Below are 16392 nucleotides of genomic sequence, written 5' to 3'. Positions count from 1 at the left end.
GACAAGAGTGGAGCCCCTCATTATTCTTGGATTACATGTGCAACTTATCTGCATCAACTTATCTGGCTAAACAAGAAGAAAAAGTCCATGCCTTTCACAGTCCCAGTGGTGTGGAGGGAACCCACCAATCATAGTAGTGACTGCTATTTTTGCATGGTTCCCCAATTGCAAAAGGCATCTCAAGAAAGAAGAAGTGAACCGTGGAATATCCCAACAATAAAAAGATAAATTTATAGTGATTGATGTTGGCACCATTCTCATTGCTATCTCATTTTGCAGAAAAGTTATGGAGCACCCCCTCATAATTTTGAATTATTTTGATGCAATTTTTGACCTGAAGCTTTATCCAATTCATACTCAGGACTTAATTTTATTTATTTATTTAGAAGACTTCTATGCTGCCCCATTCGCCGAAGCCTCAGGGCGGCTCACATCAATAAATAAACTTACATAAAATAGTATAAATTAACAGTATAAATTAAGTCGCCCTGGCCAAAGAATAAAATGAATAAATACTATTAACAATTAAAATGACGTTTGAATAAAAAGGTCTTCGCCTGGTGCCGAAAAACAAATAACGATGGCGCCAGGCAGACCTCTCTGGGGAGCGCATTCCATAGATTGGGTGCCACCGCAGAGAAAGCCCTCCTCCGAGTACTCACCCTCCTGATTTCCTTCATGGAGGATTCTGGAGAAGGGCCTCTCCCACAGATCTCAAGGGGCGGGCGGGCATATATGGATGTAAGCGCTCCTTCAGGTAACCCAAGCCGTTTAGGGCTTTATAGGTTTTCCTCTATTTTCCCTCTATTAGTGACCCAATTCTGGTAAAATTTAGCTACTTCCATTTCAGAGGTGTTCTCTTTGTTAGACCAGTGTAAGCTGATGCTCAGTCCAGACAAGACGGAGGTACTGTTGGTGGGGAGTCCATCTGTTTAACTCGGGAGTTTCCAACTTATCCTGTTGTGCGAAAGGTTTGCAGTCCTGGAGTGCTTGTGGATCCTGAGTTGCCATTTGTTGTTCAGGTGGACTTGGTTTCCAGGAGTGCTTTTTATCAGCTCTGGCTGATTTATCAGCTGCATCCCTACTTGGATGAGCAAAGCCTTGACATGGTTATCCATGCATGACAACCTCCCACTTGAATTACCGCAATGCACTCTATCTGGGGCTGCCTTTGAAAATGGTCTCAATCTTGCAACTTATCCAAAATCAGGCAGCCACCCACTGACGAGGACTGTGTTCGTGAGCACACCATGCCAAGTCTTACACAGGCTGCTGGTTGCCGTCTGGCTCACGATAACCTAGTAAGCCCTAAACCACTTGGGAACAGGTGATCTGAGGGAGCACCTTTCTCCATATGTAGCAGCGCTATCACTGCCGTCTTCCTCTGCATCCCTCTTCCAAAGGGGAAGTGAAGGGGGAGATTGCGAGGTAGAGGGCCTTTTCAATGGCAGCACCCGCTCTCTGGAGTGCCATCCCATTGGAGGTTCAGTTGGCACCCATCCTTAGGCACTAACTTAGGACCTTTCTGTTCCAGTGCTACTTTGATGGGTGAATTGTTGGTCAGTTTGGAATGACAGTTTTAAGAGTTTATATTATTAAATGTTGTTGCCTTATAACTTTATCAATTTCATACTAGATATTGATTATGCTTTAATTGGTTTATGGATTCCCTTATAGGATATATTATCCATTGTTGTCATCTTTTTGTTTTACTCAGTTTTGTAGTTTTACTCATGGATTTTTATTGCAATTGGTTTTACTGTGAATTGTGGATTTTATTGTGCTGTATAGTGTATTGTATCTTTTTGGATTTTATTGTGTTGTGAGCCATCCAGAGAACGTATGGCTAATGGGGCAGCATATACATTGAATGAATGAATGAATGAATGAATGAATAAATGTATTTCACTGTCCCCGCAAAATGTTCAAATTTGCCAGATGTTTTTTGGTTTTTGTTTTAAAGAACCTTTTCTTTTTACAGCTGTCAAAAGTGACATGTACATCTTGCCTTTCTGGAGTATCTAGACGTTTGAGTAAGTGTGGAAAAGGTGAAGGATCACACGCAAATGGAGAAGGCAAACTTGTCACTCCATATGGGAGCAAAACCCCCTCACTGCTTTGCTTTTCAATCAGCAGCTCACCATTTGATAACTGTTAAGGCAACCTATATGCAATTTCACATGGTCCATGTCCATGATACAGCTACAGCACTCTGAAAGCAGACACCAGGACACTGGCCAGGTAAGACTCATTTCAGGAACACCTGCAAAGGACAAAAGCAAGCCCTCAAATGTGTGCATCCGAGGCCAACAAAAGTTACAAAAGGGTACCTTCAGTGGAGCAGCTGTCACTGGTGACTAACAAAGCCCTGGAAAAAACAATGCCATATTGGGGTTGGGATCAGAGTGGGGAAAGGAGGACAAGATAGATTCTGCCGCTTAAAACCCTGGGATACCAACTGGAAAGCCAAGGAACAAAGGAGAACAACCTACAGTGAACCAAATCATCTGTCCAGCTTCCCATGGATGCTTCTGCAAAATACCTACACTACATGTGTCATTCACAGGATGCATTGCCATGCTGTGCGAATGCAGTGTTTCTACAATATCGCCAGTTTTTCCTCTTCCACGGTTTTTCTTGTTCCGCCTTTGATACACAGGCAAATGAAAACTACCTGGGGAATAGTAAACATACTGCCTATGAAACCAGTAATGGTGAGAAAATGAAATGCAAGTATTACAAAACCCTCTCCATTTGGAAGAGGCCCCGCTTGTAAACCTCAGAGGAAATGGGAAAGATAGAGCTGCTCAGAGAAAAGGCAGAAAGACTTAACTATAGCATGACAGCACCCTCTCCTCCTGGGTATCCTTGACCAGAAGTTAAATGGCTTCACAGGATCAGGCCGTATCATGCTTGCTTCCATGCTGCAAAGGTCAATGTTTCAATCTAGGTTTCAGACTAGGTGAAGTAATATGGACTGCATTATTTAATTCTAGGGCTGGCTCAGGTGCTATTGCTGCATTACTCTACCCTTATGTGGTAGGGCAAGGAGTGGGAGGAAGCAAGAGCCCTGCAGGATGAGACACAAGTCCAACATTTTGCTCACACAGTGGCTACTTGGCTTTCCCCAGGAAACCCACAAGCAGGACCTAAGTGTAATCATAGCCTCACACCCATGCTCCACAGCAACTGCTATACTACCTGATAATGGGAGGCTGCATGCAGTTATGAGGACTAGTAAACATTGTCTTTCCTCTGTGAATTTGCCCAATCCCCTTTTAAAGTTGCCCAAATTAGGGCCCTTCATCTTGTTGACATGAATTGCACGTTTTAAGTATCACTTAAGCGCACCCTGTTGAAGTGCCTTTCCCCTGCCTCCTAAGTGAATCACACCTAGCTGGTGAAAGGGCTATCATAAGACACTTGCACCTGGCTCTAGGATCCATTAGCTGAAGGGACTGGAGACAGTTTGGACAAGTTAGTCTCCTCTCAAATTTGCCAGTGGTTCACAGATTCATTTTGCTCTGTGCTCCAAGTGAACAAGGAGGGCTGCAACGGCTCCATTATCTGCTCACAAAGAACCTTGACATTTAGATGAGGGTTCAGATATCATAATGTTCTCAGGACTACTTCCTTCTGTGCAGGTTTAAGCCTTGTCTCTCTCTTCCTAACCAACTACACTACCCTGTTCACCGCATTGAACATACGTCAATGGATGGAAGCCTACTGCCTTACTCAGAAGGTGGGAACCAGTTCTTTGCAGATGTAGAAAGAATTTAAATGGGGACAGAGAGGGAGGAATGGGGGGAGGGCAGATATGAGGAAAAAGAGCCAAAGAAAATCCATAGAAGGCATTCTTTCCATAGGAAAAAAATATTTTATTTTTTTTAAAGAACAAATTCAGTTTGAAACAGATGTGGAATGTGAATTGTCATAGATTTGATTTTCTGGAAGGGGCTTACTGCAATGTAGAACAAAAAGCAGATTTCAAATCTATGACAGTCTAGTTAAAAAAAAGAGAAACAATTATTTATAACTCAAGCATAATACTGTGTTACTTACAAACGGGACAAAGAAATTCTTAAATAAATATTCATGGTACACAATTACAGCACAAATATGCAGCAATTTGGCAACCTTTTTATACCTTATCTTTTTCCAGGATACTGTGCAAAGGGGAATGACATGGCCTTTAAACAAGCTGTAGCTAAATACATAGCAAAAGTCAGATTTATACAAAACATCTCGCTTAGACTTTATAAAAAACCAATGTTGCTTTATATACACAATCTGGTTAAGAAAAGATGTTTATTCTTGATTCCATGTGTATTTTTATTTTATATTTATTTTAAAAGGTGAATAAGGCTACTGTAACACCCCAAATCCATATACAGTAAATCTGAAATTATTTACAGCATCTTTACTCTTAGACATGATGGTGTAAATTTCAAAAAGTTCAGTGATCAAGGGGTAACACAGGCAAGGCATTTACAGTAACTTTTCAAAGCTGAATCAAACACCAACTAAAGGAAAAGTTGGTAAGATTGTCATTCTTCTGCACAAGACACAACAGAGATACACGGGGCTCTTCCTTTCCCCCCACGATCGGTTGCCGTTGCTCTCCTCCATTGATTCGTCCAATATTCTCAGCCCAAGTTTAGCACATAATCAGAATGTAACCAACTGACTAAATCAGGAACACTCCCGATTTTTTGTAGTTTTTTGTTTAAAAAAGAAAAAACCAGGCCCATCTATTTCCCCCCTCCCCCAAAATAAAATCTTAATGACTTACAAGAAAAAACCTTTCATGGATGGATTCACAGAGGGGAAGGCTTTAGGAACCAACTGCATCTGTATTGTAGTTGGTTACCATGGTAACCTCCCACAGAATATGCTTCTTCCCCGCTCTGCCCTCCCCTCCCCTCCCCTCCGTCTCTCCTTCTTGGACCAACATCGTTTTCAGGTTCAGGAAATACAGAGAGTAATAATTTCTATGACAGTACATTTTTGCACGTGCTCAGTGGAGGTTTGAAAACCTTAAAATGCTGTAGTTACATGTACTTTCCAGTCCAGAAAGTGAAGTGTTGCTATGGTAACAGGGCTATGTGAAAAGACATCTATTTTGCATAGCACATAAAAAAGTAGATTTATTTCCCCCAGGGTACAGAGGTTGGAGGGAGGACAACAACCATGCTTCAAGCAGAAACTTTATACCAAAACTCTCCCTTTTGTGACCAGCTGAAATACTCCATCTCATAAGGCAAGGGGAAAAACAAACAAAAGCACAAAACAGAAGAAAAAAAACCACATCGGCACATCTTGTTGAAATACATGATGTAGTTACACTAATTTCATGATTTGTGTGTGTGTGTGTGGGGGGGTGTTATTTCCTAATCTACTGGTTAGGCAAGACAGTTTAGAGGGCTTGGTTATTTTAATATTTCTTATTGGTACTTTTTGGAGTGAAGCTCTTTTTCCCCCAGAAGTAGTCGCCCAATTGTTTTGCTTTAATGCTGACAATTTCAGGTGGATTTCACATCTTCTGGTATAGATTCTGTGCAATCTCAATATATAGATATATATTAGTAATCCTCATAACAAAATCTGCTACTTTATATCCCTTGGGTTCTATACACCTATTATAAATAAAGTCATACCTTACTTTTCCCCCCCTCTTGTGTCTAAGTGTGTTGCATCTTAATGGATCCTAAGCAGTTTACCATATGTGCTTTAACTCTGAAAGAGCATACCCTAGTAACAGCAGGGTCCAGAACAGGACTGCCTCACAGAGGCACTGCCAGAAACCCGAGTGTCAAAGGCTTGATTGGAGGAAAAATAAAATTCTGATCCATTTTTTAGAGATGTGAATGCTTTTTTAAGTGATGGAATTATAGCCCTCTTGATTGTTAAGCTTGTGATTTATTTGAATGTCAGATGTTGGTTGCTGTTTTCTTAAACACTTGTTTCCCTGTGATTAGATAAAAGGTGGTAAGTATAGCAGCTATGTTTGCTTTAAAAAACAAAACCCAAACGTCATTTGAAGCAGACCAAGATTTTGCTACAGCTCGTTCAAAGCTGTATATCTTATTGCTGGTACAGGACAACAGCAGTCCTGCCCTAATATGTCACCAGCGGCCTTCTATTGCCTTGTCTTCCAGGCACATTCAGTGACTTACACTCTTCGTCCTACTTTGAGAGAAAGAGAACTATTTTCTTCTGCAAGATGCTATTTGAGCATAACCTTGGCATTTTTCAAGTGCAGGCCCTAATCATCTGCTTGTGTTACTGTGTCTAACCTGCTTCTTAGAACTCCAGATATCAAAGTGCTGTGCTACCCAAATGGCCTGGCTTTGTCCCGTTGATATTCCAGAGGCAGTAGCATTCTATCAGCCCTTCCCTCTCTCTCTCCCTCTCTCTCTCTCTCCCTCTCTGAGCACCACTTATCTTCAATTGTGGGCTCTGGTGATGAGCAAACTTTTGGCTGAAAGATTCCCTTCTTAGCCAGCCCAGGTTCTCTGAAAGCAGTATCCATATTCAAGTGAGGCTGCTATCACAGACAGATGGAGTATGAAATGGCAAAAAACATTACATTTTCCAGTAGCGATGCAGGATGTGAAGTGAAAGAATTCTCATGTGAAGGATGCCAGAATGCTACCCAACTGAAGTAAAATGCAACAAGAACTGACTAAAATCAAGGAAATGATTGAAAGTCTTACTTAAAAGCTGAGGTCTGTATGACAAATCCATAAGCACTAAGGGAGAAGCGCACAAAGTCACAGGGCTTCATTTCAAGCATGATGACTTAAGACTCCTTTCCAGAATGCCTAAAACCATCAGCATCTGTGAGCTGTTCCATCTTCCCTGGGCTTTTTGTACGTGCCTGCATGCCTGCAGCACATGGCTTAGAAGGTGACGAACGCACAGCAACTGGAGTGGTATCTTCTACGCAAATTCTTCCAGCTTCCAAGTAAAATGCTTGTTCACTGAGACATGAATTCTACAGACTAGAGAAGCTGTCCATCTCAAAGGAGCTTTCTGCAACAGGGTGGGACTTCCTATTCCCTGCACTGCACCTGGTCCAGCAACCAGCACAGAGGACCCTCATAACCCCCACCCCACCCCCGCATCATAGACAGCATTTGACCGGAGAGTTTCAAAAGGTACCACGCTACGTGTTCATCAGACCTTGTAATAAATGTTTGCTGGACTCTGAGGCGGCATCTCTTGAACAATGTATACGGGATGTCCATAGTCACCACTGACCTTTTCATAGTGAGGGCAAAAGACACTATCTGCAGTCCTCAGAGGAATAATAATGTCACTGGGTTCAGACCCATTGTTGTTCCCACTGCGTTTTGGAGTGGCTAATGTACTAAGTGACAGAGTTGTCGTGTGCTGTGGCGAATGCTTCCTGTGTCTCCTTCGGTACTTCAACAGTAGAACCACCAGAGTGATGATGATGATGAGGAAGATGATGGACCCTGAAGCTATCCCTGCAAATAAGGCCACCTCTGAACCAAGGATACTGGAATGTCCAGCTTTGCTCCCGTCTGAGTTGGAACCTAGAAGTAAGGTTGGGTGGGGGTGAGGGAGAGAGGAGAGAGAGCGCTAAGTTCAAAATTATCACTGTCCCATCACCATCTTGCACTACTGAGAGACTTAACAGTCACTCGTACTTTGACAAAGCAATTACCTTGCAAAATTGCTAGGCACTAGCTACCCAAGTCGGCCAGTCCTAATAAGCAAAACATTATGTCTGTTCTCTCACTTTTATGTTGCTCCCAGCCCACCCTGTGTTTCCATCGATCGTCACCCATCAGCAGCAAGGACTGACACTGACAGGGGCAGCCTTTGAGGTACACCACGTCTTCACAGATGCAGGTCAGCTCAAGGCCGTTAATGGAGATAAAACAGGGGAAAGGAATTCTTCAAAACTCACTGCTGTCCTACCACTCTTTTCCAGATACCAACTGCATAGAGCCCTACTGCTGAATGTCTGCTCCTTTCTGGAGATGCAACTCTGTTATTGATTCAGGGAAGTTAAAGCAGAGTGAAGGTAATCAAAAACTGTTCAAAAGCTGCGAACAGATTACGTTGTTTTTCGTTTTTATTCTAAAACATGAAAAGCAGTGCCAGAATGAAGCTTGGCCTGGCCTGCGCCAGTTTACCTTGTGCCTGGGTCCCATCTATCAGGGCAGAGTACAGCCATTCATAGGGTTTAGTGCAACTGTTGCAGCACAGACACAAAGGGGCGACTGATACCCTCATACCAGACCCCAGCCCAGCAGCTGATTTCAGCACTTTTCCATTCTCTGTGCAACTCAAGACAGCTGGGATGAAGAAAAAGCTTGCACGGGTCTTCTGAGAGTCAGACGGGGGTTTTGCCTGCCCTGGCGTGCAGCGTCCAGTGGAGCAGCTTGGCCCACTGGAGCTGCAGAGGCCAGAGTTCATAGGTACTGGCAAGAGCTGGTAGCAAGGGGGCTTGCTTGCCACAGGATCCCAGTGTAGCCACTGGCAAAAAGCAGAACAAGGATGCTAGCTCATCTGCAGATCACACTGCAAGGGTGTTTTCGCGTAATGCACTTTGGTGCTCTTTTGTTGAGAACATCTGAAATAATTTCACTCCAGTTGAATGCCCATTTCAAGACAGAATGTTACTGCAATGCTCTGTTGCAAAAATTCTGCATGCTCTAACCTTAGAACCACAGAACAGAATTGTTGATGCTGGCTCAACAGCTGCCAACTCAAGAAAAAATAACAAAAACTTATTTGCATGATAGAAAATAATGCTGCACAGATAAGAAGCCATGAAATAACCAGTGAGGACCCTGATGTCAACTGCTACCGACTATTTATTTATTTCATTCATATCCCACCTTTTCCTCTCCGACAAGGAAGCTTCTGTAACCTTTCTCCTTTCCATCTTTTCTTCACAACAGCCCTATGAGGTAGCTTAGGCTAAGAGGCACTGACTGGCCCAGAGTTGCTCAATGAGCTCCATGGTGGAGTGAGATCCAGAACCCTGCTCTCCTGTGCCCCAGTCCAGCATTCCAACCAGTGAGCCACACTGCTCTCAACAGTCTTGCTCTCTTATTCATCTTGCTGACTTCCTCCAGCCTGTTCTTTCTTCCCCGCAGCAGAGAGAAGAAGCTGATGTTACAGCGATGGCTGTGAGGCAGTCCACTACGTCAACACTTGCCACAACGTGGCGACGGAGAGGGCAGAGGCCTTCCCAGCTGCATGTTGGGAAGTGGGCAACAGAAACCCCAAACGCTGCAACCAGAACCATGCAGACCAGTGATTCCTGGAGCAGAGGATTACCTGGCACAGCTGCAATCTAGGGATGATGTCAGGGTTGAGATCTGCTCAGCAACCACACGCTAACAAGCTCTGACAGGTAAGGGCCAGGTGTCTCCCATGCTATAACAGCAGATGACAGTTTTGCCTTATCGAGTACTAATGAAAACGTCCGTAATATATATTGTCAGAACATAACGGCTGCAATCCAAGACCCCAGCTATGGATCTTTAAGCCTCATCGAAATCAACCAGAATTAAATATGCTTAACCATGTGCTGGACTGCAACCAATTATCATAAAGACCTTTGTCCTTGTAAGCCAGCTTTTACCCATGCAAAGCTATTTGGAGCAATTCCTATTTCCTACAAATCAACAGCATTCTCACATGGAACCATTACATTTCTTTGAAATGCAAATGGAGAGCTTGCTTTTTCAAAAGTCACAATGCTGGACCTGCTACGCATTTGCTTTCTTTCACGCTACAACTGTTTACTATTCAGTAAATCTTGGGGCAGTATCTAATGTTGTCACAGCACTAGCACAAGCCAGTGCTTGTGCAACATCATTCACACTTGCTACGTAATGGAGAAAGCGGGGTGAATTACCACCACATTTTAGCAACAAACCATGTCTCCAAATTTCAGCCACAAATCGCTTTTTCTCTTTGCCTAGCAAGCACTAATGATGCTACACTGCTGTTGGGGTTTATGCTCGTGCTATGACACTAGTGCCAGCACCATGACAGTATTGGATTCTGCTCTCAGGATGCAGCCCTATGAACCTTAGGGGTGACTTCACAGGATACCAGAAACTCCCCTCTCTGTGGAGGAGAAGAATGGTCTTGCAGAGGTTCTCCATGAACCAGTAGCCAGAACAGGTAAGGGTATGAAGAGGCCATGCAGGGGTGGATCAGAAACATTCCCCCTTGGAACAGATGTGGGGAGTGGAAAACTGTGCCAACTACCTCAGACTCTACAAGGTTGCTCTACTGTGTTATATAAAATGTAAGCAAATCGCCTTTAAAATATTCTCCTTCAATGACTAGAAGCTCTCCTGTTTACCTGCATGATCCTTTACAAAGGGACTTGTTGTGGAGCTTTTCCCGTTGGTACCAGCTTCCTGTTCCGGGCGTTTAGTTGGATCAGCATTATTTGGGGACCCACCAGAATTGGGAACTGAAAGAACACAAATGATTCACTACAAACTAACAATAATGTGCTTTATAAGCTGGTTATCAATTTCCATGAGGCATGAATGGCTTTGAACAGAAGATCCTTTATGTGAGAATACAAGGAGATATGAGAATGTAATTTTCCCCTTTAAAGCAAGCAAAAAAAAAAAAAAAAAGAGGAGGAGGAGGAAAGAAAAAAAGGGTGGGGGAAGCTATATAGTTATTTCAGAGATTTGGATTGTGAGGCTATCAGCAGAAAATGAAGGGGATTCTTGAAATTGGCAGGAAAACCTTTGCAGATGACATTTCAGCATAGCCAAGCAAGTTGATTGACTACTAAACCAACCTCTAATTAGAAAGAATAATTCTTTTCTCCCTCTCTGCACAATAGGTTATCTGTATATGAGAAAAGAACAATGAACAAAAACCTCTCCTTTTAGTGAGGTTTTGTAACAAACAAGCCATGGCAACATTAGCTCCCTCTCCTTTTCATTTGTTTTAAATTATCTTGAGCTGCGAAACTGCACTTTAATATTTAGAATACAAGCAAGAATAACTGGAGCACATGTTGTTCACGGATGACCTTCCAAGAAGAGCTCTCCAATGAAGAGATCTTATTGCATTACCTCTCTTCCAGTAAAAATTTGTCAGTAGCTTAAATGCAGAAAATAGGCTTTGCTTTCAGAATTTAGAGGAAGGTGGACTAATCGACTCCACTATTTCATGCTGTTTCACCCTATTCTCAGATGCTAAGGCACTTGATAGGGCCCAGGAGCTGATCAAAGTTGCTTAATGAAAAACCCACACTACACAGTTGCTCTTTACCTTGTCCAACTTTCATTAGGATCTTCATGGCTTTTGTCTGGCACACCCCTCCCTCCTGGTTATCCAAGCCTTCCACTGATCCATTGGATGTTGCTGAATGGAAAAGAAAGAAAGAAAACAAAACAAAACACTAAGTGAAAGACTTCAGGTTATCAGCAGGTGCAGCCACACAAAACAAGAGTACCTGAAAGCAGATACCATCTGTCCAAATGTACTCCTGTTGTTCAGGTTTACCCAGAAAAAGTTGTGAAATGTCGACAGCCAAGGGAATGAATACACCCACCAAGACAGGCTGTGTTATATACCTAATGCTGGAATGCATTATCAGGTTTCAAATTTATCCAGGCATTTTTCTTTCGCAAACAATCAACCGCCTTGTTATTATGCCACCAGCTGAAAGACACCCATACCTCCACTCCCTTGGAAAAACTAGGAGTTGGCTGGAAACAACAATAAGGGGAAGTCCTGCCAGGCTCAGCGGAGCGAGGAACTTGCATTCCACTGGAGTTCTACAGATTAAACAAATGGAGCTGTCGAGATTGCAAAAAAGCCGAGTGTTGGCTTTTATTGACAATTCCCTGCTGCTCATTTGTATATTCTAGTACCTGACCACAGGGCCCAAGTCTTCAGAATTAGGGACTCTGAATCTACTTCCCTTCTCACCTTCTTCTAAGGGGCAGGGAAATTGACCAAGTTTGCTTTGTTTATTTAGCTTATTTTAAATATTCATGAACCAGTTGCATGTATGCAGATTCTAGAGCAGTGAACAATAAAACATACACGTCGCTAAAAAGAAAAGGCATAAAATAAAAACAATGGGTGGTCAACTGAGTAAGGTTTCCTGAAATAGCACAGTGCCGGTGCCTGTCTGAGCTCCCAAGGCAGGAAGTTCCACAGAAATGGAAAGGATCGTAGGTCCGTGTGGGACCACCAGGAGTGTGCCATCTGATGATCTTGGTGCCCAAGCAGGTTGCTAAGGTACAAGGCACCATATGCGTGGTCCTGGTTCCAAGTTGTTTAGTGCCATTCCTTCAACAAAGGAATCACATGCTAAAAAGTGGTGGCACTAGACAAAAGCTGAGCTGCTACACACGTCAGCACCAGCTTTTGGACAAGCCTTAAAGGCAGCCCCAAATAGATCCTGCTGCTGTAATCCACTCTTGAATAATCCAGTCTTTAGGCACATACCCTGATATTCTGAGGTTTACAGAAGTGGGAACATGCGCACACGAAGATATAACAACTAAAGGTGAATATCTAATAGTATGAGAGCAATTCACAACCAGCATTCCATTTCATACATTACATTTTTGTTTACCTTAGCAGAAAGATATAGATATCCAACTGAACTGTATATGCATATCCCCATAAGACAGAAAGAGAGAGAGAGAGAGACTTTTCTATCAGCGGTAAACCCCAGTACATTACAAAGGTTTCACTGCAGCAACCCTGCTATTCCAGTTTCAAAAAAGCTGGGGAAACAAGCAGATCAGCTGGAAGCGAAAAGAGAAGTTCGATAATAGTGGTCTCAGATCTCAAGAAAGCTGCCAAAGGAATAGTTTGTGCATTGCCCCTCCTGGATGCCCGAACTACCAATCGGAGAATCTGGGGCACAGGTGGGGAGAGGGAACTCTGAAAGCCAGAACGGAGGGAAGGAACCTGCAGGCCTCCAGTTTGCACTGAAATTCTATATTCACTTACCTGGAAGTAAGTCCCAATGAACTCAGTGAATCTTACTTTTGAGTATATATGTATAGGGCTGCACTATTAATCCATGGCATTTAAAATTAAAGTTATTAACTAAAAGGATTTCGAAGCTGCAAACAATCTTTTAGGTGCTTCAACAGAAAGAGTGAAGCAGATAGTCTGATGATGAACAATGGATAAAGACAGACTTTAATACAGATAGCCCCACTCAATTTGTTATCAACATGTTTTAAGTACTTTTCCTGTGCCCCAGTGTCCTTCTGTCTTACAAGATACATATGCAACAACATCTGGCCACCTACTCAAATATTAAAGAAAAGGAAAAAGGCCATGAAAGTACTTGCAGGGGGTTCCCATTGAGAAAAGGCAATTAAATGGCACTTTTGGTACTAAGAAGACTCACCTTTTCATCTAATTTAGATAGGGCCCCATAAGTCTTTTTTTTAAGTTATCCCACATGTTTCTTTGGGGAATTTTAAAAAAAGTATACCTTATGTACATTTCCTTTTTTCTTCACAACCCTGTACTCCTTTTCACTGTCTTCCCAGCCCCATGTTGATATTTTTCTTTCTCTAATCTTCTCACTAGCTGCAAACACTAGGAACTTTTTCCATTCCTTTGATCTACTTCTTGCTTTTGTTCTACTTCTCCCTCCTTGTGGGTGTAACATAATTCCTCCCTACATGAACTTCCCTTCTTGCATCTCCCTCCGTATTTTCCTTAAACCCAAGACTTCCACTCTTAATTTTGTTTTCCCACCTTAAACAAAAGTAGTCAACCACATCTCATCTTTTCATTTTCTTACTTTTTGTGCACACTTTTTTGAGTAATTTAGTGAAAAATAGATCTGATGTGTACATCTGCACTGCCAGGCACGGAAAATAATGGAGATGTATAGTTTTGTTTTGTTGAGATCTTTTTCTCCCCCCAAGAGAAAAGAAAATCAATACTCAGAACCAGTTTTCGACATAAATCAAATGCATCTTTTTGCTGTGTTTTTTATGACCTCGTTGTTTCTGCCCTTGTGCTTGTATATTGGACAACAGTGCAGTATACAGAAATACCAAACTGAACTTCACTAGAAAAGATACCTAATAAACAGTGACCATCATGCTCTTCTTAATGCTAAACTGAAGCAATTCACCATTCTTTAGTGACCTAGTTTTTAGCTGATTAAAATGTAATAGAACTGAATGTAGTGTCGTTCTCTCTTCAAAAAAGGGGAAAAAACTTAGCAAGTGATTCAAGCTATAGCGACAGTCTAGACAATTCATAGCTTAACTTCTACACAATAAAACAAAGAAGGATGAAGATAAATTCTGCAAGCAGTACAGCCGAAGGATCCATGTTAGATCTTGCATGAAACAGGCCAAACAGATTGAAGAAAAGAATATGGCACAGAAGGCAGTCAACATATTATTACATGTGTAAGGCAGAACGCCTTGGAACTGTGTAGGACACGTACGTAGGACAATGCTTTTATAGTTTACCTCATCCTCTGACAACTTGTCATAGGCCCCCTTCTTTCCCGAGGCTGGGAATGTTCCCCTCTGTTCATACCTAAGGTTGACCCTTTCAAGATACAGCTCAAATGCTCATCCTTGGCCTTCTTGTTCTCTCTTATCTAGGATCAGTTCTCCTTCAGCTACATACACACACGTTTCTCTTTAACCTTGTATTTGTAAGCACTAGGAAGACATCGTCTTTTTCAACATCCACAATCTGTCTTGATTTCTCAGAATCACAGTTTCAATGGGGTTTCTAGGATGTGCTGGAATTTTACATTCGTATTTACACTGCAGAATGTTACAGTCTGGAGGCATGGAGACAATTTGGCACGTGATTATGTAGCAAAAGGCCTTGTGCTGAACATTAACCAATATAAACTGTCTATTGCAGGAGTCAGTAGCTCCTTTTCAAGCCAGTTTTCTCTAGGAATCCTCACAGGAATCTAAACTGCTTTGCTTCTGATAGGCAACCCTACATTCAACATTAGGTAAAGGTAAAAAGTTCTCCCTGCACATGCTCGCTTGTCCTGTCCAACTCTAGGGGTGGTGCTCATCCCTGTTTCAAAGCCGAAGAGCCAGCGTTGTCCAAAGACGCTTCTGTGGTCATGTGGCCGGCATGACCGACTTTCATGCACAGGACGCTGTACCCTTCCCGCCAAAGTGGTCCCTATTTAGGGGCAAGTAACGGGAGCTCACTCTGTTACGCAGCACCAGGGATTCGAACTGCCAACCTTCCAGCCAACAAGCTCCTGCCAAGCCACTGCGGGGCTGGGCAAATCCATCAAGCTTGACTTTGCTCATGGTCTCCTTTGTCTACTCCTACATATTTTGTCCCCACTTTAATTGCAATTGCATTTTTAAAAGTCTGACAGAATTCAATATTTTTTTCATATATTAATATAAATCAAAGGTTTTTCAAAATATATGCATGTTGATTACTATTTTCAAAATGTACACTGAAGGTGTAAACATTTTTGAACGTACTAATTTTTGCAAGTAAATTTTCCATTGAATATACCATGCTTGTGCCTATTTTTTCAAATATATACATTCTTTGTGTGAATTGTATCAAATGTACCCATTCTTTTTATGCATTTTATTTTGTAAAGTGTATCACTACCTTCAAAAGGTATGCATTTCAGTATCCATCTGTTGGTTTCTTCCAAAATGTAGATTTTGGAAGATTATACTGAAGTTCAAACCAAACAACTTGCTCACACATTCCTAATCTGAATTGAGAGATTCATGGTTTTGATGACTAAAATCTGTCTCCCCCTGCATGGGCTGTATTCATTATGCATGTGTTTTATGGTTCTACAATTTTAGTATTTCCTGTACTAAAATTAGTATTTCCTTGAAAGACTATGGACAAGTATTCAGTTTATTACATTATTTTACCACCACGGAGGGGCACTATTTGTATTTTTGTATTCTCATGTTCCCTGAGCCCAGTGAGGGTAGGTTGCTGGAACAGCTAAGAAACCACTCCAGAACTCTATGACAAGCTGCAAGTCCTGCGTGGAAGCTGCACCCAGGAAGGGTGACTATATCATGACCAGTATATGCAAGATGTTTATCAAGCCACCAGAACATACAAACCAATCCTGTGCTGTTCTATCCAGCTTGATCCAGCAAGCATCAAGCTGAAGAATGAGTAAAATATCCTTAGATTATTTGTACTGCTCACTAAATAGGGGAGGAAGTAGCAGTTTGGCTATAGAGGCTTGGAGCTTTTGTCTGCTGAAAGGCTCTGCTGGTGGCAAACTACTACTTTTTTCTCCTTTTCCTGTGGGCAGCACAGCAACAAGAGCACAGTGTTGGAGTCCTGGACTGCTGAGAGCAAATGCACTCTTGCTTTAAAAATAGGTTTATATTTCTAAAA

The 16392-nt window shown here is 42.2% G+C and overlaps 1 protein-coding gene across 1 annotated transcript in view; it reads right to left on the bottom strand.

The window, feature by feature from the left end:
- Positions 1-4966: 4966 nt before the first annotated feature.
- Positions 4967-16392, bottom strand: part of EFNB2 (ephrin B2) — a 58033-nt gene continuing 46607 nt past the window's right edge. Inside the window, exons 3-5 of the mRNA XM_044428869.1 lie at positions 11296-11388; positions 10361-10474; positions 4967-7562 (exon numbers count right to left, since the gene is read on the bottom strand). Coding sequence (XP_044284804.1) covers positions 7180-7562; positions 10361-10474; positions 11296-11388 — 590 coding nt within the window. The 3' untranslated portion in view covers positions 4967-7179. The remainder of the gene's footprint in view (positions 7563-10360; positions 10475-11295; positions 11389-16392) is intronic.

The sequence above is a fragment of the Varanus komodoensis genome, unplaced genomic scaffold, assembly GCF_004798865.1.
Source record: "Varanus komodoensis strain SLA01 unplaced genomic scaffold, ASM479886v1 scaffold2, whole genome shotgun sequence".
In the NCBI taxonomy this organism is placed as follows: domain Eukaryota; kingdom Metazoa; phylum Chordata; class Lepidosauria; order Squamata; family Varanidae; genus Varanus; species Varanus komodoensis.
The sequence above is the reverse complement of the archived record's forward strand: the minus strand, read 5'-3'. Positions and strand labels throughout refer to the sequence as shown.